We start from the raw sequence: 27,739 nt of genomic DNA, 5'->3' as shown, positions 1-27,739 counted from the left end.
GATCACACATATATAGCCATATGCATAATTAAAAACATGAAATGACATGCGCTCTTTCGAAAAACAGTGTCAATATATATATTCATTGAACGAGATTGTTTTAATACTGCTGACAAAATCATCCTTACATGGAAAAAAAATGGAAACTTTTGATTGTACAACATTATGATATGTAAATTGGGAGCAATATTTATGAAACATATCTAGACATATTATGCAAAAGATGGGTACAATTGCAGATGCTACAAAAACACACGAGTGTCATCAGGTTTGCGATATACAACAAAGACAAATGTTAACTAAATTGTGAGCTTTTTAAATATGAAAATTGCAACGTTCATTAGGGGACGCAAAAGCATTCGACCCCGTTTTCGCCGAAAACAAGAAAAAATGCTTGAAAATGAAAGGTATGCACATATTCCCTCAGCGTTTAAACATGATAATGAAACATTCATATTCTATTTTAAACGTTGTCAAAGATAACATGATAATATAAGTCAGGAATTGCGTTTGTGTTGGTATGAAAATGTTCAATTTTAAGGCATTTGCATTTGCACTACTTTTTTATTATTTCGTCGGCCCCAAACCCTTAGCTTATTTTGTATCATTGTTAATGTTTCGAGTAACACTGAAATAGGCTGCGCTACGCCACTGATTTTAATCAAAATCCACACCGAAGTGATCTGTTATGTGATATGTTATGTGACCTGTAACGTTTAGATTTGCACTATGGTTACAATGTAAATAATGACGTACGAATTGCGTAAATGGAAATACCCGAAAATACTATAACACATTACTATCGATTTCGCCTAGTGTACACAGATTGACAAGTGAAACAGATATCAAGGACAGGTATTTATTTTCATTACAGGAAAAAACAATATTATTTATATATATTTTCTTATGATACATGAAAAATAATACAATAAGCCAGGAGAACTTGAACTACATCTAAAATTGTCAATTTGTTTAATTATGAAATTTAATGTGTTATCATTTTCAATAGAGTTAATCTTGTCGTTTTAACGCTTGAATATGTAAACTTATCACAATGTAACATTCGTATTCAGTAGTAGTAATACAAGCAGACTACATATTGTAACAAACTGCGTTTGTTTCCACTTAGCATGCATATGGTGGGATGTAATACCGCGTATAAGTCTGCTATTTAAAACAAAAATAAAAAATAAACAAACATTATAGATATCGTGTGTATTAATGCAATTTGACTTTGCATCATCGTCATCATAACCGCGGCCCAAATGTCTTGTAGCAGTAGTAGAAGAAGTAGTTTTTGTAGAAGTAGTAGTACTACATCTATGTGTGTAATGAACATATGTCGATTAAATTGTCCATTATGAGGCATCCTAAAACGAAACAAAACTACATTCCCGTGGAGAATGCACGTTATTCAAAGATTTATTTAAAGGTAAACAATATTGTCATTGATGTTAAGTTTCGGTTTCGATTTGAAGAACATATCATTGTTAACACTCATCTCATTAATTTGTTTTTGTGGTGTGGTCGTGTAAGGTATCTATATAATCGCTATTATAATAATCATCAATATTGTTACGACAGTCTTTACCAATATCACTATGATAATCATCGTCATCATTTCTTTTTCTTTTTTATGTCCCACAGTCTATACTGGGGGACATAATGTTTGTGTCCTGTCTGTTTGTTGGTTTGTTTGTTGGTTTGTTTGCACACACTTTAACATTGGCCGTAGCTTTAACAATATTGAAGATAGCAACTTGATATTTGGTATACATGTGTATCTCATGAAGCTGCACTTTTTTTGAGTGGTAAAAGGTCAAGGTCAACGCCATCCTTAAAGGTCAAATGTCAATATATGGGTCAAAATCATAACATTTGCAATATTGAAGATAGCAATTTGATTTTTGGCATGCATGTGTATCGCATGGAGCTGCACATTTTGAGTATTGAAAGGTCAAGGTCATCCTTCAAGGTCAAATGTCAAATTTATTTGTCAAAATCGCTCAAAAGGGGACATTCTGCATTGTTCCATTTATAATTATCAAATATTGCATTTTTTGACGATTTTGTTCTTGCGTAATTGACAGAAACAGATTCTCCAATTTTAGAACAAAACAACAAAATGATATAAAAATAGTAATAGTATATAGCTCAAGTTTATACGATCGTTGTTATTCTATCGATTTTTATCTGGTAATAGGATAAAATCATTTCTATCAAAGTTTATCGTGACTGACTAGTAATCTAGTGATCAATATGTTAACCCTGTACATTAGTTCTGTGGTCAAGAATATATAATACGCACCTCATACAGGGCTTTTTTCCAGTCTTTGTGAAGCGGCCTTTGGCCCCTAAATATATGGCCTTTGGGGAAAAAGAGATGTAAGCTTTTCAAAATTTTGAACAAATGAGTCGCAAACATTTCAAAATTGTTAAAATTTGAGTTTCTCAAACGATGTAACTTTGTGAAAATTCTATTCAGGAAATTCCAAAAATTGTGAAAAACGGCCATTCTCTAAGATTGAAAACAGCCCTGCCATATTTCGGATATATGATTTCATGGAAAAAAAGTTTTATTTTTGTAAGATTGCGGTATCCCTCATAAAGTGATTGATATGTTAGTTTTATACCTCAGTTCAGGAATATATAATACACACCCAATATTTCGGATTTTAGATTTCAGTGGGAAAAAAGTGTGTTTGATATTTGTGAGACTGCTGTATCCCTTAAATTGTTGGACTGGATTGTTAAAACAGTCGCCATGGCATAGTGGATAGTGTCCGTCTAATGTCCGGGAGGTCACGGGTTCGATCCCCACTGTGGGAGCGTTCTTAAGATCTCCCCCATAGACACCAATTACTGGTCAAACGGACTTGAGAGCGTTTCACTAGCCTAAGGCTTTCTGTGCAATCAAGCTGAAATAAATAGGTTCAAACTAAACTAATTGTTGAACCCACGGTTGCAGGAGTGCGTGGTCTCTTTTCCGCCAACATGACGCTAGCGTGACCGGCATGGACTCTGAGCTGGACATCACTGGTGACGAATCTCTCGAAGACGTGGATGACTCGTGTCTCATGAGCGTCGCGGTGCCGGGCTCCGCCTTCACCACCCCGGAATGGAAAGGTCGCGGCAAAAAGGACAATGCCACGGCCGAGCTGGCCGCGGACGAGGATGTGTTTGTGATTCCAGAAGGTGAGTTTGTTGTGACAGTAACAGCTCTGATTTCCCCTAAATACTTAAGTTTGTTTTAAAAACAGTTGAGTTAAGTTGCTTATATCATCAATGTGTTTGTTTTACCACTGCATGGCCCGTATTTACAAACCCATTTTTTTGGCTTCAGAATAAAGAATAGTCTTAGACTCAATAAAAATATGCAATAGTTTGCATATATACAGGCTAAAAATGGTGCTTTTATTAATAACATATTGTTCTTAACCAAGAATTTTATAATTATCGGTGTTAACTGTTACACACTCCTGAAGTACCAAGAATAAGGAGTAAACAGTAGTAACAGTGTTAAAACTTTTAGTTACGAGAATTTGATAGTGGAAATCGTCAAACAGTCTTGTATCTGTTTCATAATGAGACCTTCTTTCTTCAGTTCCGGCAACCAAAAAAATATGCACAGAAATCACAAGCGTAGACTCCGAAGCGGTTACAAGGGAAGAACTCAACAAAGAAGCCGAAAAGGAACCGTCACAAGATTTATCCGCAAAAAGGGGTCGTTCCACGGAAAAATCCGGGAAAACATCACCGCAGAAATCTCGCTCGAGTGGTGGGAAGAAGAGCGTGTCGCCGCGAAAGGATTCGGAAAAGAGAAAAGTCTCCCATTCGCCGGCTGACTCATCCCCCGAGAAAAGAATCGCTTCCGAGTCGCCAGCCAGACGAAACCAGGAGAAAAGAAAAGCTTCCTCGCCGGTCACGGAGAGGAAAATGAAGTCGAAGTCTCCTAATTACAAAGCGAAGGAGGAAAAAATTAGTTCATCAAAGGGTACTGGGGAGAATAAAGTGGCGCAGTCGCCCATCAAAGAATCCTTAGAGGGAGATAAATCCCCTTCCAAACAAAAGTCGTCTGCTTCGCTTACCTCCCCTGGTGCAAGTAAAGCTGGGCAGAAAGCCAAACCGAAAGTCACGGAAAAAGATGCGGAACTTCCAATGGCTAAGACGGACGCGAAAATCAATAAAAACGCCAGAAAACCTTTCACAGTTACTGCAACCTCTGAAAAGGACGTTAGAAAGGCTGCTAATAAAAATGTTAGCAATAAGATCACATATTCACCAAACATGGCACGTGCGAAATCCGTTCGCGTTTCCGTGTCGATGTCCGAGAAGAGCCAGGCTGACGCCACTTTGGCGGCAACAAATTTCACAAGGATTGCAGGGGAAAAAAGAGATGCAGGGGTAGAAATGGCAGCAGAGAATTCACCAAGAAATGCTGGAAAAGAGAAAGATGCGGTGGCTGAAAAGGCAGAGGTTGCTGATAAGTCTGGGAGGTCCCTGGTAAAATTGGTGGGAGATAAGCCAGAAAAGTCTAATTTAAACAGGCGAACCTCGACAAGGTCTGTTCTAGATACGCCTGAGATCTCGTCACCTAAGAGGGCTACAAGAGCTGTGGTGGAGGAATCTGTGGCCGAAACACCCGAGCATGCCACTGGGAAAGGTATATTAACATACTGATAAATATCTCTACCATTTCATGTGTATGTTAGCCTTATCATTATCCCAAATCGCAAATTGCTTCCAATATTTCTTATTTGCGTCTAAAAATATAAATGGCTGCTAAAATTGCTGAAGATATTTTAAAATGAAGCATTTTTTTTATTTTAATCTTAAGATTAATATTAATTTTTATTAAAGATAACATTTGAAAAATAAATGGAAATGGCAACATTACATGTTCAATTATCTCGGTGCCAACCTATCATGTTCGATACAAGTTTTGGCTGGTAATCAGTCACCCGCTAAAAAAGAATCGTGGTTGGTTAGCAACAATTCTTTTAAGATAATTCAAATTTAGCATATTTTTTGTTTTGTATACTTTTTCCCACATAGTTAGGATCCTTTTGTATCAAAACAACATTTCTGTGTCATTATATCAATAGTTTTAAAGTAGGCACTTTATTATGTTATAAATGATGGATTTTATTCTATAGAAGTATATGCTATTTACGCAATGACAGCTGGCAAGAAAGCTGTCGAATCAAGACTCTCCCTGAACACGCGCCGAGTGGCAGGAAGTGGGTCAGCTACGCAAAAGTCTACGCCAAAAGCCGGGGCAGCCAGCAGAGGCAGATCCAGTAGAAGACCAGTCAAGAAAGACGGGGCTAAGACTGTATCCCAGACAGAAAATACTAAGAAATCAGTCAAGCGTTTAATCCCGTCATCCGCGAGTTCGTCACCAGAGAAACGAGTAGCCAAGTTAACCAGGGTGGCCGCCGCCAAGAAGGCTGCCAGCTCTGAAGATGCAAGTCTCGCCTCACCGAATAATCACCAAAAATGTATGGCGTTAAAATGTGAAAACAATCAGAAATTTAGACGTCAATATGTTTAAGCAAGTACACTCGTTAAATAATTATGTGTAGTAATGTTCTCCATCATTATTTATTTTATTTGCCAACTCGAGCTGACACCCTCAAAATAAGTCCTATGCATTAGAACTCCAAATTGCGTATTGACCAAAAAAACAAGATATATTGAAAAGCATTTCTTAAATATACAAAAGCATTCCAAGAAAACCAACTCTTACAATTGCCTTTTTTCAAAGCATTTTTAACTTTAATCGCCATATGAAGGATTCAATAGCCCTTGCTATTTCGGGTATCAAAACAGCTAACATAGCTAATAGACAACTGCTTGCCATATTGTAAATCAATGTCATTCTATATCCCCACATTTTCTTGGTTTTGTACCATTAGTTGCGGAAAAGTCAGCGCCCGTCGAACGCAAGGCTTCGTCCATTAAACCGTCGTCCAAGACTGATGAAGACGAAGAGGACACCCTTGTCCGTAAAGCACGACCCTCGCGCCGCAGTGCTAACGGTGGGGCCGTACTTCATACATGTATTGCAGGACTTTTTTTCCTTCTTTAGAAAGGGCCTTATATTAGTATTATTATTATTATTATTATTATTATTATTATTATTATTATTATTATTATTATTATTATACCGGATTTATATAGCGCCCTTTTCATACAAGAGTGCACGTTAAAAGGCGCTTTACATAAGAACATTTGACGTATCGCAGATACGAATACATTTTGCAACACAGTTTCAAAAGAAATCGATCAAAGCTACTCAATTATACTATAAAACTACTCTATTATACTTATACTATAAGTACTACGTACTTAAAAACATGCACAGTAACCCTAGATTAGAAAGATCAACAAGACACTATAAAACTACCCTATGTGTATACATATAAGACAATTATTGACAAAATAAAAATCTAAAACTTCAACTATAAGTACTACGTAAAAACAAGAACAAAAACAAATTATACCATAACCAGGAGTCCAAAAACCCCAAAAGGAATAATAATGCTATACTGTTTTGGTCATTTTATTATGGGAGCAGGTTGTGAGCGAGACGACTTAGAGCTTACGCCTTATTCGGCCGACCGCCGAGAACCTGCTCCGTGTATTTGTTGTTGTTTTTTTTTGTTTTTTTTTAATAGTGTGAACATTTTTTGTCAGTTGTATAAGAGATTTATGTAAAATTTGTTAATTTAATGGGCGTGCAGTTTTAAATTTGGTGCCCACGTATCGTAGTCAGTATTATATTTATATAATAATGTTATATTTTTGGTATCTTTGTTTGATGGTGCTATACTGTTTTGGTCATTTTATTATGGGAGCAGGTTGTGGGCGAGACGACTTAGAGCTTACGCCTTATTCGGCCGACCGCCGAGAACCTGCTCCGTGTTATATATATATATTTTTTTTAATATGGTGAACATTTTTTTGTCAGTTGTATAAGAGATTTTTTTTTTTTTTTTTTTTTTTTAATGGTGAACAGGATTTTGTCTGTAATATGAGAAATTTATGTAAAATTTGTTGATTTATTATTATTATTAGTAGTAGTAGTAGTAGTAGTAGTAGTAGTAGTAGTAGTAGTAGTATACCGGATTTAGACAAGGGTAACGTCGGGATACCATTACCACGAGTCCACAAACCCCCAAAGGAATAATTATGCTTCCTTTAAAAGGGTACATTCAAGCTCATGCTGATTGAGACAAGGGTAACGTCAGGATACCATTACCACGAGTCCACAAACCCCCAAAGGAATAAATATGCTTCCTTTAAAAGGGTTAATTCAAGTGCATGATGATTGGGATTTTATATAATGAATTGAATAAACCACTGCTTATGTTGCATAAGATTGGAGGAAGAGGTGAGTTTTCAGTGCCTTTTTGAAGGAATTCAGTGTTAGAGAACCACGAACGTTTGATGGAAGTGAGTTCCAGAGTTTGGGGGCAGCGTACATGAAACTTCGCTCCCCGTTTGATACGGATTTAATCTTCGTTGGAATCACTAATGAAGTCGCTTCGTTCTTTGATCTTAAGTTTCGCTTTGGTTCATAGACTTCAAGTAGGTTTTTAAGATATACAGGCGATTGTCCATTTAAGGCTTTGAAAGTATTGGTGAGTATTTTGAAGTGGATTCTTTTTTCTACTGGGAGCCAGTGTAATTCTTTTAGGACCGGTGTTATATGACTATAGCGGGATGTTCTTGTGATAACACGCGCCGCAGTGTTTTGAACATTTTGTAGTTTCTTGATAGCTGATGTTTGTGTTCCATACAACAGTGCATTGCAATAGTCTAACCGAGATGTGACAAGTGAATTGACCAAGGATTTTGTGGCATTTGGTGTAAGATATTGCCTGATGTGACCTATTTGCCTAATCTGACCGAAACATGATCTACTTATAGCATTAATATGGTGTTTCATGTTCATTCTTGAATCAAACCAAGCACCGAGATTTCGAACGAATTGTGATGGTTTAATTGTCGAGTCCCCTACTTTAACAGTTAACCCTTCTACGAACTTGGCGTTGTTTTGACTTGAAAATACTATGACCTCGGTTTTGTCGGTGTTAAGTTTGAGCATATTTGTATTCATCCACGAGATGATATCTTGGAGGCACTTTTCAACTCGATTTAGTGTTTCGTTTTGGGCTGCTCCATCGGTGGGTTCAAAGGAAAGGTAGAGCTGCGAGTCATCGGCGTAGAAGTGATGCCCGAGTCCATGTTTTTTGCAAATTTCCCCAACAGGTTTAGTATACATGGGCCCCATTAGCCCAAGAAAAAGGCCCCTTCCCTTTAGAGAATTTCTTTAAAAGTTATGCAATTTTTCTCCAAATTTCAAGCTTACTTTGCGAAATGTCTTCCCCTTTTTTAGTTTTTCGATAATTTTTCCGCCAAAATGGAAAGCCACGCCCTTTTCCTAAAAAAAGCATTGTATCGCGAGAGTCGGATTTGACTGAATTGCGCTATGTTGTTGACTTATATAACTCCCTCAGAATAAAAACATTGTTCTTTCCTTTGTCAGATAAAAATATGAGCCTTCCGGGAAAACTGGGCTGAATGCATGTGGGCGAAGTGTCATCAATGTCCGCCTGAACTGGTTTTTGCTAAGAAGAGACTTCCTTTAAAAGAAAAAAGATTATAAGATGGAAAGTGTCGTTCCTGATTAGCCTTTGTGGACTGCTGAGACTAATCTGGGTCGACTGCGCTCATGCATTAAGCCCAATTTTCCCAGAACACTGCTTGTATATAAATGAACATAAGAAGTTAATTTGAGTATTCAACGGTGAGGTTTGTCCTACTTTTAGCTTATTTCCACTATTTAATGCATAACTAGTTTTACTAATCATTGTTAATTTTGCTGAATCTGTTTCTAAATAAATAGATTAGGGTACCTTGTAAGGGGGTGGGGGGTTATGGTATTTTTGGTTCATGAAAAGGTTTGAAAATTACATCCTTTATAGTATTGTACTAAGGCTACTTTGTTCTGATAGAATCTTATAAATTGATCTTTGTCATGGAATTTCTGGTTATGATTTCAATATGTGTTATATGATCCCAACACCCGTAAGTGGCATGTCAGTAAGATTGTGCCTGCCACCCATGACAACCTTCGTTCAATGTATACTGTAACTTTAATGAACAGCATAATTCCATATCATCCATACTTTGAAAGTTCATTTTCTGCATTGCCCTTTCTATAATTCAGCAAACAAACCCAAGTATAACAACAGCCATGAGGTCATGAGTATATATGACGAATCAACACGATTATTAGCAGTTGTATGACAAATCCTTTACGAAAAATATACTTAAAAGAGTCAAATTGAAAATGTGTTTGTTAAGTTCTGATAATTAATTCGGGGTATTCACCAATCAATGCATCAAAAGAATGGTTCTTATCTGAGCCTCGCTCTGGGAAAACTGTGCTTAATGCATCTGTTTATTATTTCATCCCTGATTTTTCTGTGCAATCCACAGCTAATTTATCATTTTCTTTGCAGCGTCTGCCTCGGCATCTGTTCTAGTGTCCCCTCCCCCCTCCGCGGCACGAGTCACCCATGCCTCCCTGTCCCAGTCCAGCACGCAGTCCCCGAGGTCACCAGGGCGTGGTGGGGTCAAGTTCACTACCCAGGTGTCAAGGTCAAGCAGTCAAAGTCAGGAGACGCCGGCAGCCGGACGTATAATGAGAGGTATGATAATCTGAGCCTCGTTCTGGGAAAGACAGAATTTTGACACATATCGACACGGATATTGTTGTGAATAATTTCAACAATTTTCAACAAACTTTAGAATGTATTACAAACCATTTGATTAATGTAATAAACATAGCAAAGAAGAATATAAACATTTATCATGCTTATCCAAAATAATAATTCCCCTTCTGTCCTTAAGACCCCCAACCACCTGTTCTCGGAAAGTAAAAAAAAAAACCCACTGTGAAGCAATCCCAGAACCTCCTGATGGCTAAGTTCTTGTTTCTTTCCTCTTACAACTCTGTTGTTTGCTATAAATTTAGCTGCATTCTGGGAAAATTGGGCTTAATGTATTTCCTGCACCCATCCATAAACAAAATTTATTCAGCGGGTGATATCAATTCTACAAATTTGCTGGTATTCTCAGGTAGTGGAAACATTGGCAGCCTTCCCAGCAGTAGCATGTCTCTGATCTCCACCCTGGCATCACAGTCTACAGGCTCACAGCATACAGGTTCCCAGTCTTCCACCGCGTCTCATGCCTCCAGGAAACCGGCCGCCGCCATAAGGTAGGCAGGGAACCATATCCACAAACAGGCTTAAAATTATAAAGCGACTTAGGTTTATTGTTGGGTGTAACCGTTAGTATGAAACCACATGGCTTATAACTATGAAATAGTCTTATGTTAATTATTTGGTGTAATCTTAGTTGTGAAACCCATTTGCTTTTTTTATTTATTTTGATGATGCACAAAATTGCATGATTCTTAACCTAGCCTTACATTTCCAATGTATTTAGACTTTAATTATTATTTTGGGAATTTGTATTCCCCCGAAGGTGGGCATTAAGTGATCGCACTGTCCGTCTGTCTGTATGTCTGTCACACTTTTTTGAAAAATGCTCATAACTTCTATGTCGCTTCAAATGTAACCTTCATATGTGGTATGCATGTGTATATGGAGAAGGCTTTTCAATACGCACAAACATGTTGATACCTTTGACCTTGACCTTGAACTTAGGGTCCGCGTTAAGGTTTCGAAAAATGGTCATAACTTCAATGTTGCTTCATATTTGGTATACATGTGTATTTGGACAAGGCTTTAACATACGCACATAAAATTTGACCCATTTGACCTTCACCTTGAACAAATGGTCCGCGTTTAGGTTTCGAAATGTGCGTTAAGGTTTCGAAACATGCTCATAAATTCTATGTCACTTCAGATGTAACCTTCATATTTGGTATTCAAGTGAATATGGACAAGTCTTTTCAAACGCATACAAATTTTTACCCTTTTCACCGTGACCTTGAACTAAGGGTCCGCGTTTAGGTTTCGAAATATGCGTTTAGGTTCGGAAAAATGCTCATAACTTCTATGTCGCTTCAGATGTAACCTTCATATTTGGTATGCATGTGCATGGACAAGGCCTTTCCATACGAACACAAATTTTGACCCCTTTGACCATGACCTTGAAGTTAGGGTCGGCATTTAGGTTTCGAAAATTAGTAATGTTACTTTTTTTTTAAATCGAACAAGGGGAACTATGAAAATGATCGAGTTAGAAATCTTATATAATTATCAAAAATATAAAAAATCTAATTCAAGTAGTTTTCATCGGATCTTCACCAAACTTGGTCACAAGTTTTATCTAGATGATCTCTAGGCCAAGTTCGAACATGGGCCATGCCGGGCCAAATACTATGTCACGGGGTTACTTAATGCGTTTTAAACATTCAGCATGGTGTCCGCTCCCTTATTCAAGTAGTTTCATCCGATCTTCACCAAACTTGGTCACAAGTTTTATCTAGATAAAGTCTACAAGTTCGAACAAGGACCAGGCCGGGCCAAAAACTAGGTCACGGGGTCAAACACTAGGTTAGGGTGTCAAATAGTGTGTTTTAAACATTTAGCATGGTGTCCGCTCTATATTTCAAGTAGTTTTTATCCGATCTTCACCAAACTTGCGGCAAATAGTTTTCGCACTTCTCAAAAACATTTACACAGTATGTTTTTATGAAGTGACACAGTTACAGTTGGTGGCATCCGTGTCTTGTGGACACATTTCTTGTTTTTATCTAACATGAGCACATGAGATATAAATATAAATGGTAGACTGTTTGCTTTTTAACTCCTTTGTTTGCAATGTATTATTGAAAGTGCCATGCTTTTTTGGTTGTAAATCCGTAAGTTATCAGAAATGAGATGTATATCAGTAATCTGTCATATCTGATTATTAAATTTGCCGCCATAGTTAACCCAAGCAAAGTATATGAGCTATTTCTTTATATTATTATTAGCATTATAATCCACAGGGCATACGTACGATAATCAATTGTTTTCTTTGTTTATTTTCCATATATATTAACAGCTTAATAGCTGACAGCCACTCTGTCACACATATACTTTGTAAAAATGCAAAAAAATATACTATTTTGTTTACCCACCACTGTCATGTACTATATTTGATAGTATTATACACTTCTTATTACTGCATTATCACTTTTTCACATGACCTTTTGATATGTTTATAATTACATGGTGAAGACTGACGATGTACTATGTACAAGTCGTAATACAGTTTCTGTTCTGTTCTGTTCTGTGCTGTTCTGTTTAGTAATCAAATACGTTTATTATACAGAATTTCATACGGACCATTATGCAACATCTTTCATAAAATATACATTCACACATTACAGTTAGAGCTGCCATGATCAAAATACATATGACCCTCGCTCTGTGAAAAGGGGATTTAATGCATGTGCATAAACTGTCGTCCCAGATAAGCCTTTGCAGTCCGCATAGGCTTATCAGGGACGACACTTTCCGCCTAAACAGGATTGTTTTCAGTTATTACAGCCTTTCAAAGAAAAATGCCATAAAAGCGGAAAGTGTCGCCCCTGATTAGCCTGTGCGGACTACTATGTTATATGTTATTATGAAATATTCACAATAACATATAATATGCTGAGGGTTTTGTGCATGGATCATAATTATTAGTATTGATTACATAACAATAAACAGCTATGCATTTCTCAGTAATATCTCTGGATTAAATTGGAGGTCACAACGAGAATGATTGATTTCTTATGTTTCTGAACTTTCGCAAATATCCAGCTAAGGCGAATCTCAAATTGACACAAGTTACCACAACTTTGTAGTATAAACATTGATCGCTATCTGGCTAGGGCCTAACACAGAGGTCCAACACCCTGTCGCACCAAGGTCACACCCTGCCCTTTTTATCTACACATGCCCTTGTTTTGATTTCATCATATTATTATAATGAAAGATGTATTTGAAATTTCAATAAATCCATTCTGAATGCTTGCACGAATCCGTTCTGTGTCGATAATTATGAACCGTACAACGTAGTCATATTCAACGCGATCGTACTGTTGAATAACAATCAAAGAAACCAAAAATAAAATGTGTTTTGTTTCCGGCATGTGCATTAACAAAATAATATTTGTACCAATCCGTATGACCTTCACGATGGCTGTCCGAGTCAGATTCAGAAAAAGCTGGCTTACAATTACTTAATTCCGCCTCATACATGTGCGGTTCAACATCTAATTCTTCATTATCACTATCATATTCCATTTTCATCCATGTTTTGTACAAAAGTTGCGGGACATGTTTGCGGGCGAATGAACACGGGTCAAACCTACGTTACTACCAGTTTGAATGAAGAGTAGATCGGGATGTTTGGATTTTCGCGAATTTGACATATTCGTTCTTGCTAATAACACCGTAATTGAATCGAAGCGAGGTGCGATAACGTTTTTAAATACACTAAATTCGATAAATAAAGGGCTTTTAAGGGTTTTAAAAAGCATGGCATTTTTTAAACTAAATTTTACTGTATCAAACTTTTCTAACAAAGACACTCACATCGCTATTATTCTTAATATCATTTACATGTTTAGATCTGAAAGCATCAACATTCACATTGGAACACAAAAATGAATCAAATTCTCCTGTATAAATACTACATGTCTCTTAGATACCTCATATATCGTGTTTATATAACACAGGTTTTTACTCTAAATCATTTTTATACCTTTTAACTCCGTTTATTTTCTGTGATAACATGTTAGAATGTTCGCATACACTTCTGCTTTCGTAGATTGAACCACAGCCGGAATCTTATTCGTCAACGCCTTCCCAACCGACCGGCTGTCGATCGTCGTTATTTTGCTCGCCTGTTAGGTTTCGGCCGTCGTCACCGTTTTATTGCCATTAGTTTCGGCGTGGAAGCCAGTACCCGCTTCATTCGTGCCCGACCTACTTTGTAAATCATCTGGTTCATTTCGTCGTTACCGTAAATGCTGTTTTCAGTTATAAGGCTAGCATAGCTGATTTAGGCGTAATTACTATTTCATCTTTCCTCAACCATATCATGAACAGCATATCAAAGAAACCATACATATTTTTTTTTTAATTAATTCGTGTTGTACATCATTGTTTAAACGTTATAACCCATTTTTGCTATTATATTCAAACAGCATAGTTTACAATGTTTAAAACGTGGTCAGCCACAAATTAATTTTCAGATAAGATTTCTTAGCCCTAAGGTTATAACATCAAAAATTGAGAGAGAGAGATGACATGCATGTTCTTGTCTCGCGCGGCTCGATTAGAGCCTCGCATGTATCAGGTTTATTATAATATTTTGTGCACTTTGGAATGCGTTCGTGTTAGATAGCAAAATGAAACCTCAAAACTTTGTCGAGTTGTATGCGTCTTTGTTTCATCGCATTACGCTTCAACCAACCGTTTACCTTATTTAAGTGTCTGAACATTGAGCCTTTTAGAAAATTCACCAAGCGTTACTTAGAAGTCGCACTGTTTTCTATTGGGTGGGTAGATTTCTACCTTGAAATTAGCGACAATTAAGCAGTGAGACAATTGAACACCAGTCGATTGAAGCAAATTGTTTAAATAAAGTGAATGCAGCACTAAATGAATTTTTCAACTTATACCAATAACAGCAGCATACTTTTTGAAGAATATATCATTTACATAAATGAATTAATAAGTTAATGCATATTTGCAACCTTAACTAAAGAATTGAACATAATTATGGACCTTTGTTCTCATTTATTTCCATGATAAGAATGTTTTGTTCATTTATGTAAAGACATACCGTAAAATGTTTAAATTGGCCAGCGTATGTAGCACGAATAACAATGAACACCCCGAAAAGGAGGGCTTTGTCGATCACAGCGTACTCTGTCAGTAGTATTATTTTTTTGTTATAACTTCCCGATAAAACGTGGTACTATTCTTTTTACTTTTTGAAAGAAATACGGGAAATTGCAATATGGAATTTGATTGTTGTTATAGTAACTTGTTTATTGTGTCATAGTGTAAAAACCGTATTGAAAGTTCTGGAATGTTCATTGACCACTCTAAAAATAGCTTACGGTAAAGTTGTGCTAACAAACACTAATTAAGGAGCGCACACATATACTTTCAGTACATAAGGAGCACAGATGGTATACCTGACTGCCAATATGTTTTTGCACTTTTCTTAAAGTTTGCCATTAGATATTATTGAGTTTCATAAAAGTTCAGGTTTATTCAATACTAGTCAATATGTGTCATGTTATTTTTCTCAATTTGCGTAGCATGAGTACGCTTTTATAATACTAATAGTGTGCAGAGTATAAACATATAGTACATTCTGAGCTTCGGGTCGTCACGTTACAAAATACCGTGGTCTTCTTGTAATTTACTGAGTGCATGTCCACTTACCTGTACGAAATCTTCCGCCCGGAATTGGCACGGAATCGCTAACTAAATTATGGGCGTAAAACTAATTTCCGGGCGTATTTTTCTATATACGATTTTAATAAGAGGGGCGGATTACGGGCGGATTCCGGTTGTAATCCGGGAGGAAAACAGGGTCAAAATATGTAAATGAGGTTAAACGGAATTTTAAATTACGGGCGGAAAGCAGTTTACGGGCGGAATTCAGATTAAAGGCGGCATTTCAAATGGACGTTACTTAGATGACGGGCGAAATTTTGATTTCAGGCGTAAGTTAGATTACGGGCGTAATTAAGGTTACGGGCGGTAATCATTTTACACGCATTTTGTTAATAAACCCTTATAAGGACAGGCCATTTGAGAAAAACAAAAGGCGATCGCAAAAGCTTACAGTGAGCACTTTGTGAGCACCTTAGCTAAAAACTTAAAATTGTGACAAAAATAGTTAACACAGTATTTTTATATTTATTTAAAGATAATAAATAAAAAAGATGGATCAGCTTTAAAACACATATAACACAAATTAATTAGAGATCAGCTTGAAAATACAAATAACAAAAATACATTTTAGGTAAGCTTTAAAAAACGTAAAACGAAAATAATCATAATATGTACATCAAATTATTCTATTTTGATAGATTTGCACTTGTTTAATAACACAGACTGTCAAAACACATGTCCAATATAATTTTTTTTTAAGTATTTGCCAAGACGTTTTTTTCAATTTTTTATTTCTCTGTTACAGCATTATTTAGGTCAGCGATCGGAAATGTGACTCCACAAGCATTCTTTCTGCCCAACCCTATGACATAATTTAAAATGCAAATTTATATTTAGTACAACTACAAAACACTTTTTCAAAAACTGTTATTTTTTAATCAAATGTCTATTTAAAACTGTGTATATAGTCCAGGGCTCCAGCTAGGATTCAAAAGGGGCAGGGTTGTAATTTGTCAAAAGGGAAGTTTTGTACGGTCTGCGATATTATGACTGTGGCATATTTTCAAAATAATGTGTTTTATTTTATGCTTTCCTGTGGTTTAAAAGAAATATCAATGATTTAAAACTGATGATTCACTGTTTCAAACAGTGAAAATTAACAGTGAAAAGTATTGATAATTGTCATTGTTTTACCAGAACTATTTTTTGGAAAAATACAAAAATAATCATTTGTAAGAATAACATCCCTTATTTTTTATATTTTGTTTATTAATATTTTATTTATTTATAATTTAAAATTATATTTAATTTAATTTCACAGTAAATATTTTAGCTTTTCAATTGTTAATATCTCCCTTTATCTAATTTTTCAATAATATTTTAATTTGAACACTGAAGTATTCACTGTAAAATGAATAGATGACTTTAAGGAAAAAAACAGTGATCAACAACAGTAACTGTGTATAGTCTTCTTTTTTAATTACCCCCCTGTCTTTCATTTCAATATATTTTATTCTCTACAGCATAACTCCAGCACTATATAACTAATTGATCATTGAAATATAAATAGATGACACATGTGCCATTTATTTCAAATATTATTCTACTCTCTAAAACAAATGTTCTCATACAGGCAAACACATTTCGGCGTGGATTTGGTACCACTGTGACAAGCTCTTGTAAACCTAAATTTTATTGTTCGTAATAGATTCGAATACATGTAATTTAGATAAGATCAATTGTTTATAGTTTTACTTATACATTTTTTCAATGCCTTATTGTCGTTCTGTTTGTGCTGGAACCGGGAAGGCATTTAGCACCGGGAAAAATAAAAAAGAACATGCTCTGTACAATATTTCGTCTCCTTGTTCTTCTCGTTTCAATATCATCGGAACCTCATTTGAAATTTTCAACAAAAAGTCATTCCATATATTTCCAGGCTAGACAAAATGGAAGGACATGAAACGATCAACAGGACGGTCGATTGCCTGCCTCGTGTGCCGGCATTGCCTCGGGAAACAGGAACAAAGAACAAGGTTCGTGTTTTGCGATGGATGCATGCAAACATGGTTTGTTTTCTAGCAAGACAGTCAGTTATTTTCCTTTCTATAACAAAATCGAATACAAATGCAACCAATTATTGACGAAGCTGATTTATTTCGACCATTAAATCCCGAACATTAAAGACAGAATGCACGCGCTTTATTGAGTGATCATGAATCTATAACACTAAATCATTTAATTTCTGGCTTATGTAGTCCAGAGAAACCATACTTGCAATACCCAATGAAAATGGATGCTACATGTCTACGTTTGATACACGTGTTTTTCGCTTTGAAATTGGTTCGATTGTATTTATAAATTAATACGTAGTCATTTAGAATTGTTACGTTTTGTTAACACCATTGAAACGAACATACTGTATAGGCGGATTTTATATATGCATACCATAACTTGTTTTGAATGGTAAGCATATGTTTAAATACTGCATTCCTTACATAGTTTACTGATATGTCTCGTCAAGGTACGTGTTCCAAGTTCGAAACTCAATCGTGGTGATAAAAGAGTTGGCATCAATCAGGATCCATCGAGGCGGTCAACCAAGAGACGGGATCAACATCTCGTCACACACTTACTGGTAAAAAGCTTTAGGTTGTTTTATATTAATAAAATTAGAAATACATCTCATTTATATATATGAAGCGTTTTAAGTGCACTTGTTGGTGCGTGAAGAACATTTGTATTTGATAATTATAACAAAGGCTTGCCACTTTACTTATTAGAACTTCAGTCTTCTTATCGTCTGTGACAGGAAGTAACAAAAAATACTCAATTCGTGTAAATGGCACGTACAGTCATATAAAGAGATAATAGGTTTGCATGTCTTTGTATTCATTTTAACCACGGCTTCATTAGTAAAATGTAATGTTTAACGACCTTTAGTATTTGGTTCACAATACATATAAAAATATAATTGACAATTAACACATACATGATGTAGGCGTACTTGTAAACCACTAATAATGACTGGATTATAATAAGCATCACATCGCTGATTTAATAGTTGTACTTCCAGATTCCAGAGTATTTCCCAGCATTATCTATCCGGATATCGGATGTATTAGATGATATTGGAGCCGGAAAATGCACTGTAATGGAGCGGAGAGGAACTTACTTGCGGATAGAGCGCATGATGATGATAGCAAGACAAATAACGGGTATTAGAGAGGATTGTTTTCATTTCGGGAGTCAGTCAGAAGGTTCTACCACTCCCGGTCTCAATTCTGATATTGATTTGCTAAAAAGTCACAACGAAGCGAACATCATGACAGACTGGAGAGACTGGGAGGCTGGGATAGATAACTTTCTGATGCTTCTTGACGAAAACACGCCACCTCAACAGTACTTGCTACAGGTCTTTGACAAATGCAAACCGGAAGCGGCTACCAGTATTGAAGATAACATGTATGTAAGGAAAGACTCTGGGCAAGTACTGTTCAGCTCAGAACGATGGAAACAGGATTCAGAGAAAATATTGTCAGATTCAAAAAACAGAGAGATATTCAAAAACGGACCTTCTGTGAGTGGTGATCCCAACTGGGATATTGTAAGCGCAGTGCACGTCTGCAAACCCCTATCTGAAATACGACACTGGATAGACAGATGTAGAGGTAAACACTGGCCGCCTGCCCAATGACTGGAGACTGCACGGGTAGCCCCTTGTTTCCTGGTACCTGCCGGCCATCCGGACAGTGATTACAAGCGTGAAGAATGGCGACTGTCTCCGAACCTGATAGAACGAATGTTAATGTTTAGTTTTAATATGACACAAATAAAATGTTACGTTGGTCTAAAATTAATAAAACAATCTTTATTTAATAAACTAGTTGGGGATTTTACAACCAGTTTTCATTGTAAAACTTTAATGTTCTGGACCATAGAGAGAACACACCCTTCTATGTGGAAGGAACACAATCTAACGTTTCTACTTGTACAATGTTTACAAGTATTAAGGAAATGCCTGCGATTTAAAAGCTTACCCCATTATATAATCGAAGGAGTGAACTTGTTCGATGGGAAACTGTCTATGGCGCAACAGAGACGCCTTTTACCGTACGTGGACTTCTTAATAAAATACAACTTACAAGATGTATTTTATATAGATATAGATAAATTAGGGTATCGGTTACAAGCGTGTGTAATAAGGCGCATTGGACAAGCTGGAGAGGGAGATATGGGACCTGTTTGCTTACGTTACAGTATCCGTTTATTTCTGAAGTTTGTGTTCTTGAGAAGATTTCTTATGGAATTAAGAGGGATAACATATCGGAAACTCGTTTCGAATACAACCGTCCAGAAAGATATACAAAATAAATTACGCGCTGTTTTTGAATACTCAAAGAATGCCCAATTAAAACCCGTTGCAATCGATTTGATGAAATACCTGTATGCCTTACACAATTCAATGCTATCATCTAAGTGTTTGCGACTACCAAACCATGATTTAAGTGACATTATAAGGCGTTTCAAATATTCTTTAAACATGGATGTAGCGTCTAGTCGCTTAAAGTTTGCGTCCGTGTTATACTGCTGTGGACATCTTCACGCGGCAAGTATAGTGCTGGAGGATGTGGAGAGAAGGTATCACAGCAAGGTCAAGGCTGTGTGCGGAAATAGACGTCGAAAAGGAGACAGCGATCTTAAAGTGTTTGCAAACATGATATCAGATAACTGTGAAAACGGATTCAGCGAACCATCATTCACATTTTGTGTCAAGTTTGTAAGACAAGAAGCATACTGCACCCCAGACGTATTACTGTTTGAAATGAATCGCGGTATGACTGAAGAGGAAACTGCACAGAGAAATCATTTAGAGAAAACATGGATGGACTGTGCGGAGGTGGATGCTCTTCCTTTCCTCCACTATCTACAGTATATCACGTATGGAGGACTCGGTGAACGCGATAAACAGCTATGTGCATTTGGAAAACTCGAGTCTTATATATGTGATTTGAGAAATAAGATCAACATGTATCACCAAGAGACTGCATTTAACTTGCTTGGTCACTGCTATGAAATGGAAGAAGACTATGATCGGGCGATACATTACTACGAGGAGTCGTTGAGTAACCGTGATACGAACAATGCTGCTAACTGGCACGTGCGGCGTGTGCAGCGTCTTTTACGCAGTTATGTGTTAGATGAACTAAGAAGTATTTGTTTAAGATACGGACTGTCTTATCAGATAGTTGAGCGTGATGGTGGAGCGGTAGCCGAGTTCCAGAGGGTGGTGCGGTAGTCGAGTGGTAACACTCTGGTCCCCGGTTAAATTCCTGGCCGGGGCACTGGGAATTTCAGAAATGCTTCATGTGTTTTCCATCGAACTAGAGATGAACTGGTATGAAACCCAGGTAATTCTCGCGTGTATTGGTGCTATACACTGAGTCCGTAAATGAACCAAGGGATCTATTCGCAAAAAGCTCGGGTATCGCACCCGGCTTCCTTGTATCTGAATACTGTCTATTCTGATTGCTGTCTCTTCAGCAAAAACCAAAAGACACCATTGGAAATAAGTGCTTGCAATTTCTTAGGTTGTCCTTGACTGCAAGGTCAAAAAGAAATACAAAAGTTATCTTAGTTTAACATTGAAAAATAATATGCATCACATTTAACAAGCAAGAAGTAGGTGCATTTTGATTGTTAAAATGTAATATTGTTCACGATATTATATTTGCATCATAATAGAAATTTCACATTTCGCGGTGTTGATATAGATTATTATAGTTTTGGTGTAGATTTTGTATTTTAGCGTGAAAAAAACCTGAACCACGAGTCTTCGTGTTTTGATGCCGAGCAATTAATTGTTTTCAACCATGTTCTATATTTACCCCGTGAGTGTCTCAACATTTCGGTCTTAATTGGACACCAACAAAACACACGATACCCATGAAATATCAACACAAGGTAAACATCAAATGTTATGACAGTCATGTTTATAAACACTTGCCCTTCATGTTCTTTGAATGACAGATTTATCAAGGCAATGCTGAAGATAAGCTAAGTTTTCTCATCATCATGTTTATAAATTTGCTAGTGGCCTTTCTGTTCTTGATTAAGTCTGCGATTTTGTAAAAGTGGTTGATGTTAATAGCCTATAATTTTCCGACAAAGGAGCAAATCTTTGCTGCCTGCATACACGAGCTTCTCTCTGGTAAAAATGGGCTTAATGCATGTGCGCAATGTCTCGTCCCAGTTCAACCTGTGCAATCCGCACAGGCTAATCAGTTGAGACGCATAGTGTCGTCACTGTTAAACCTGTGCGGACTACACGGACTTACCTGGAATGACACTTTACGCAAATGCATATAGCCCCGTTTTTAAGATCGAAGCTCAATCATATTTTGACAATCTTTGAACCCATCATTCTCTCCCTCAGCATTTTGCTCCTAAGACTACCAAAAAGAGATTTGAACTAACTATGGTGCTTCAAACGTGTGTGCACTTCAATAGCAGCATACGTGCATCGTCATCTACTTTTAATGGCTTTTATAACGCAACACGAAGCATTTTTCATCATTTCTCGATTATTTATCAACGGATTTCGTCAAACCTTGAAATTAAACAAAAACATAATATTTCGAAATCTGATCTATATAATTTGAATATATCATCAAGTGATAGATAATCATTAATAACGAGCGCACAATCGCCTTATTGAATACTCACTCTTTGTAATCAAATATTAAAACAAATATTTTAAATTCGATCCAATTGTGCCAATAAAATAATAAAATGCAAAAGATAATCCCATTATCAATATTGTTCGCATACATTATTTTGTACGTGAAGCACGAGGAAACCACACCTGAATTTGGTCAAGAAGTGTCAGAACGTCGTGAATGAATGATTTTAGTACACCTATGTCGAAACTGTTCTTAAACAACTATGAGCGAAAGTTCTAGATTATATCATGGGCCCTTTTTTGGGCAATTAGTATTTAAAAAGTGTTACGTTAGAAGTTCCATTGAGTACATAGACGAACGCTTCTGTTGTAAAGACGAGCGGATCCCTGGTATAGTGGATAGAACTCAAGGGTTGCTGGTTAGATTCCTCTCTCATCCCTAACCTACTAATTCGTCGTTCAAGTCGCGCTGCCTCACACCGGGTACTGTAAGACCCAGGGTCGTCTCTGCAACGAAGCGTCAACGGTATCGCAGTATCACCCGTATCAAAACAAATAAGTCTTCTTTCGGCGAATGGAGTATTCCGGATGCACTTGATTAAAAATGAACTTCACAAACATCAACTCATTCGTTTGTGAAGAGACCTTTGTTTGCTCGTGTTATGAAATATAAACGTTTTAACATGGTTAATTGTCCAAGCATAATGCACTTACTTCTTATTTGTGTAACCTCCGCCAAACAATAGGTAAATACTAAAAACGATTGCATACACAAATTTCTACAAATATTTGAATTTATGTTAATTGTATATACATTTAATAAACATTTATTTTTCAAAATTATAGTTCTGAATCTGATTTGACAATACTACCGAGAGGTGGACCTGTACCTTAATATATCCTTTTGACCTTCTGAATGTGAAATATATTTATATTTCCAAAAACAGTAAACACTTAATAAAGTTGGTGCTTTTGCCTGAAGAGCCGTTAACAATATGACATAATTAGAATGTAAAAAATGGTCTTAGATTAGGAAAATAGTGTATACCATATATTCTAGTGAAGTAACCGCCCTGATTAAGAATTCAAAACAAACATATAATATAAAGAAGTGAAACTCCAGAAGCTGCAGCAGAATTGCATTTCTATCATACCTTCGTGGTCCTTTATTTATGGCGAGGAACCATAAGTTCGTGGATAATCAACACTCGTTTGTAAAGCTTTTCATTGATAATGTTCAAAATACGCTTACGTATTACTAACATAGCATTGAAAATACGCTACTTACTTTAGGAGCCGGATTGGCTAGTTATAGCGAGTTGCTTGTATACTTCCGAAGGTCCTAGTTTTAGTCCCGATGAGTGCTATTACAAACGTGTTTTTTTTTGCTTGTATCATTAATTTAGACTGTTGAAATATTATAGCTTCGTTAGTAAAGAACATCAACTGAATTTCTTTCAAATATACGAAAATCTGTGAACTTACTCCTTTTAAGAGACCTTTACTATTAAAGAATCATTGTCTGCGCCTGGCTGCAAGTACACAGGGTCACGTAGTTACTCAAACTGACCCTGCGTACCTAAATGCGAAATCAGTACATCATTGGAGTCGTGCTACATGAACACTTTTATGTTGTTTTTTTCGTTTCAAGGAAGTCTGTTCTAACCGAGTGCACAGGCTAATCTGTGATGTCACTTTTGTACGCACATGAATTAGTCCTTATTTTTCAAGAAAGAGGCTCAGTTGTTTGGTTGTTGGGACGCTACTAATTATTCGTTGCAATTATGCTAACGAGTGTGCTAAAAAAAAAAATTCCTTTAATGTCACTGGACTGAAGTATTGTTTTGAAATAATTCCTACAAAAAAATAAACATCACAACTAACACAAAAGTTGGTATTGATAATCTTGGTTAAGTCTGCACTTTTGTATAATTGGTAGATGTAAACACTTAAAATCTGATGCTTGCTCGACAAAGAAGCAATGTTTGCTGTCTGCATAAACGAGCCTCTCTGGAAAAACCGGGATTAACGCATGTGCGTGTCATCCCAGTTAAGCCTGTGAAATCCGCTTAGGCTTATCAGGGACAAAACTTAACTGTTTTATTGCACTTTTGGTTTGAAAGAAGTCTCTTCTCGTCGAAAATCCAGTTGAGGCGGAAAGTGTCGTCCGTGATTAGCATGCGGACTTAACGGGCTATTCAGGGAGAACACTTTACGCATATGCATTCAGACCCGTTTTCAGAGCGAGGCTCACTTACACTCGTTTTATGCATCGTTCTTATCGTTTTCTTCCTCAACATTTCCACCTAAAACTACAAAGAAGAGATTTCAAGTGGCGCGCCATACTCAAAACGTGTAGTACTGAAATAGAGGTTTTCATGCAGCGGCATATGCACATACAATCACTTACAACTTACCAATTAAAATTTTTCATCCTCATTTAAAGGCACTCAAAACGCAACATGTATGGATCGTTCACCTTTTTGTATCACAATATATTATTGTTAATATCATAGAACATTTCAACGTAGAGGCCTCGGTGCAATTTGTACAGCTTCAAGTTGCAAATATGATCCCCTTCCGAAGGTCGTGTTAACTGACTGTGTAATACTCTATACACAGTAGTTCACCTTACCAACCTTCTTCAATATTATGTGAATTATTAGAGATGTGGCCAGCTTTTGGAAAATACATTACATATGTTAATACAGCTAATGCAGTGCTTACCTGAGTTCACGGACACAATTCGTTGTGGACTTGACTTAGTGATAAAGTTTTTGACCCCACTTGAACAAGATTCGAACTCGCCCGAGATATTATCAAGATAACCATACTTACCAAGTTTCGTCAAGACCGAGTCATGAATATGGCTTCTAGATTAGTAACAAGGTTTTTCTTCACGATTTGAATTGGTAACATTGTTTTTAGACTTACATTCAACCTCGGCATAGTCATGTCAAGATGAATATTTTGACCAAGTTTTATAGAAAAGGTTTGTCTAAGGTGTGAAATTGTGACCTAGTTATTACTCGCACGTGACCAAGATTCAAAATCGGCCCTTGATATTGTCAAGATAAACATTCTGACCAAGTTTCATCAAAATTTAGTCTTACATGTTACTCGTTCAGGGGTTAAATGGTTTTTAATATTAATATTTTAACTGGAGACATATTTTTTTATGCACGTTACCCAGATTTAAACCCTGCGAAGATATTGTAAAAACAAACATTCTGACCATGTTTCATTGAGGTTTGATATGAAATGTTACCTATTGAGTGTTAACAAGCTGAATTTGACGACACACTTCGCCGGACATAGGGTGACCAAAATAGCCCGCAATGAACACGTCATGCTCAGGTGAGATATAAACGGATCAATGTAAGCTTGAATAATTCATACATGACTCACAAACTATATTAATAAATGTGTAAGCTTTTTATTGACGGAAATGACATACATCTATATCAACACTTTATATTATTCTCATGAGTCATGGGTCATCAACAGAGAGTGAAATTATTTTATATCTTTTTATTTTGAAAAAAAAACTTGTTTGTCGTGATAAATATATAAATCATATCGTACAATGGATTCTGAACTCCTAATGGACACGGGTATTATTTTCAAATTGATATTCATGTAAGGATAATATTCATTACTCCAGTGGCTACACTTCATACGTTCAAGACAACCATTCACACCATATATTAGTTATCATATGAATATGGCAGATATTAATCGGTATAGTAACACTATCACAAAATGTATAGCATAGATCATTCTTTAGGGGACACGGTAAAAGGGCGTGTAGAACATAATTACGATGTCAATATTTTGAACAATACATATATGAATTTCGTTCTCTTATACTTTAAAACATTGAATAAATGAAACATGGCAAACTTACTGATAACAAATATGTTATTCTACAATATGCGTATAGTTCATTTGTTTAATATCGTGCACAAGAAACATTTTTACTACGTTTTTTTAACTACTTATAAGACGCAGAATACGCCGCACGTGTCAGTTAGCGGCATTGTTTGTTTCAAACAAACGCAACGATTCCTCGTAGTTATGTAACGCATCTTCATATTCTCCTTCCATTTCGTAGCAGTGTCCAAGCAAGTGCAGGGCAGTCTCTAGGTGATACAGGTTGTATTTATATATTATATCAAACATGTAAGACTCCAATACTCCCAATGCATGCAGCTGTTTGTCACGTTCACCGAGTCCTCCAAACTGAGATACTGTAGATAGTGGAGGAAAGGACAAGCATCAACCTCAGCACTGTCCATCCATCGTTTAGCAGTGTGAGTTCTCTGTGCCACTTCCTCTTCAGTGATATTGCGATTTATTTCAAACAACAATATGACAGGAGTGCAGAACGATTCTCCCCTAAAAAACTTGACACAGAATGCGAAGGGCGGTTCACTTACTCCGTTGTCACAGTTCCGTGAAATCATATTAGCAAACACCTGGAGATCATTGTCTCCTTCTATATATATATACGCAAAATTTCAAAGTCCAAAAAAAAATTCCGCTCGGTGTTGGCCATGTATCGGTGATTCCAGATGAGAGGCCTAGTCAGGCCGCGTCTTTTGCACCCACCCTTGCCGGGCTTAATAAAAAAAGTCGAATTTTACGGACTTAGCCGTTTTCAGCCAAAAAACCGAGCCAACATTTCTAAGTCCATAAATCGTCTTGTCCGAGGACAGGTACCCGAACGGACGGTCGGACGAGGTTGGAGCATGGGACCAAAAATGTTTGTCTCGTCAAGACGCACCTTTTGGTAGGACAACTTTACGTATCGCCCTAAAGACCTCGGAGATAGAGCCGAAAAACGAAAAAGGGCAGGAAAACACTGCGGGAGAGGTCTCGCTCAGTCCCGAAATCACTTACCACTCGGACAGGTACCCGAACGGTTGGTCGGACATGAAAAGTTGTCCTGCCAAAATGTCCGTCTCGTCAAGACGCACCTTTTGGTAGGACAACTTTACGTATCGCCCTAAAGACCTCGGAGATAGAGCCGAAAAACGAAAAAGGCCGGGAAAACACTGCGGGAGAGGTCTCGCTCATGCCCGAAATCACTTACCACTCGGACAGGTACCCGAACGGTCGGTCGGACATGAAAAGTTGTCCTGCCAAAATGTTCGTCTCGTCAAGACGCACCTTTTGGTAGGACAACTTTACGTATCGCCCTAAAGACCTCGGAGATAGAGCCGAAAAACGAAAAAGGCCGGGAAAAAAACTGCGGGGGAGGTCTCGCTCATTCCCGAAATCACTTACCACTCGGACAGGTACCCGAACGGTCGATTGGACATGAAAATTTGTCCTGCCAAAATGTTCGTCTCGTCAAGACGCACCTTTTGGTAGGACAACTTTACGTATCGCCCTAAAAACCTCGGAGATAGAGCCGAAAAACGAAAAAGGCCGGGAAAAAAACTGCGGGGGAGGTCTCGCTCATGCCCGAAATCACTTACCACTCGGACAGGTACCCGAACGGTCGGTCGGACAGGGTTGACCCCGGGCATTGGTTTGTTTGTCTCGACAATACGCACCTTTTGGTAGGACAACTTTACGTATCGCCCTAAAGACCTCGGAGATAGAGCCGAAAAAC

At 37.1% G+C, this 27,739-nt stretch overlaps 2 protein-coding genes across 3 annotated transcripts in view; one reads left to right on the top strand and one right to left on the bottom strand.

Moving 5' to 3' along the window:
• LOC127881879 (myosin-11-like) overlaps nucleotides 1–27,739 on the bottom strand; it is a 241,744-nt gene that overhangs the window by 86,754 nt on the left and 127,251 nt on the right. The gene's annotated exons all lie outside the window — the stretch shown is intronic.
• Nucleotides 710–19,134, top strand: LOC127881877 (serine-rich adhesin for platelets-like). Of its 2 annotated transcripts, XM_052430056.1 has the most exons (10): nucleotides 710–855; nucleotides 2,969–3,195; nucleotides 3,605–4,663; nucleotides 5,184–5,501; nucleotides 5,919–6,041; nucleotides 9,534–9,722; nucleotides 10,153–10,294; nucleotides 17,377–17,473; nucleotides 17,962–18,075; nucleotides 18,514–19,134. In XM_052430056.1, the coding sequence occupies exons 2-10, from the start codon at nucleotides 3,015–3,017 to the stop codon at nucleotides 19,132–19,134; spliced, it is 2,844 nt and encodes a 947-aa protein (XP_052286016.1). In that variant the 5' UTR covers nucleotides 710–855; nucleotides 2,969–3,014. The 2 variants fall into 2 exon arrangements, with proteins under 2 accessions (XP_052286016.1, XP_052286017.1); XM_052430057.1 differs by lacking the exons at nucleotides 5,184–5,501; nucleotides 5,919–6,041.

Source organism: Dreissena polymorpha, chromosome 5, assembly GCF_020536995.1.
Source record: "Dreissena polymorpha isolate Duluth1 chromosome 5, UMN_Dpol_1.0, whole genome shotgun sequence".
Lineage (NCBI taxonomy): Eukaryota > Metazoa > Mollusca > Bivalvia > Myida > Dreissenidae > Dreissena > Dreissena polymorpha.
Note: the sequence above shows the minus strand (reverse complement) of the source record. Positions and strands in the feature narration are given on the sequence as shown.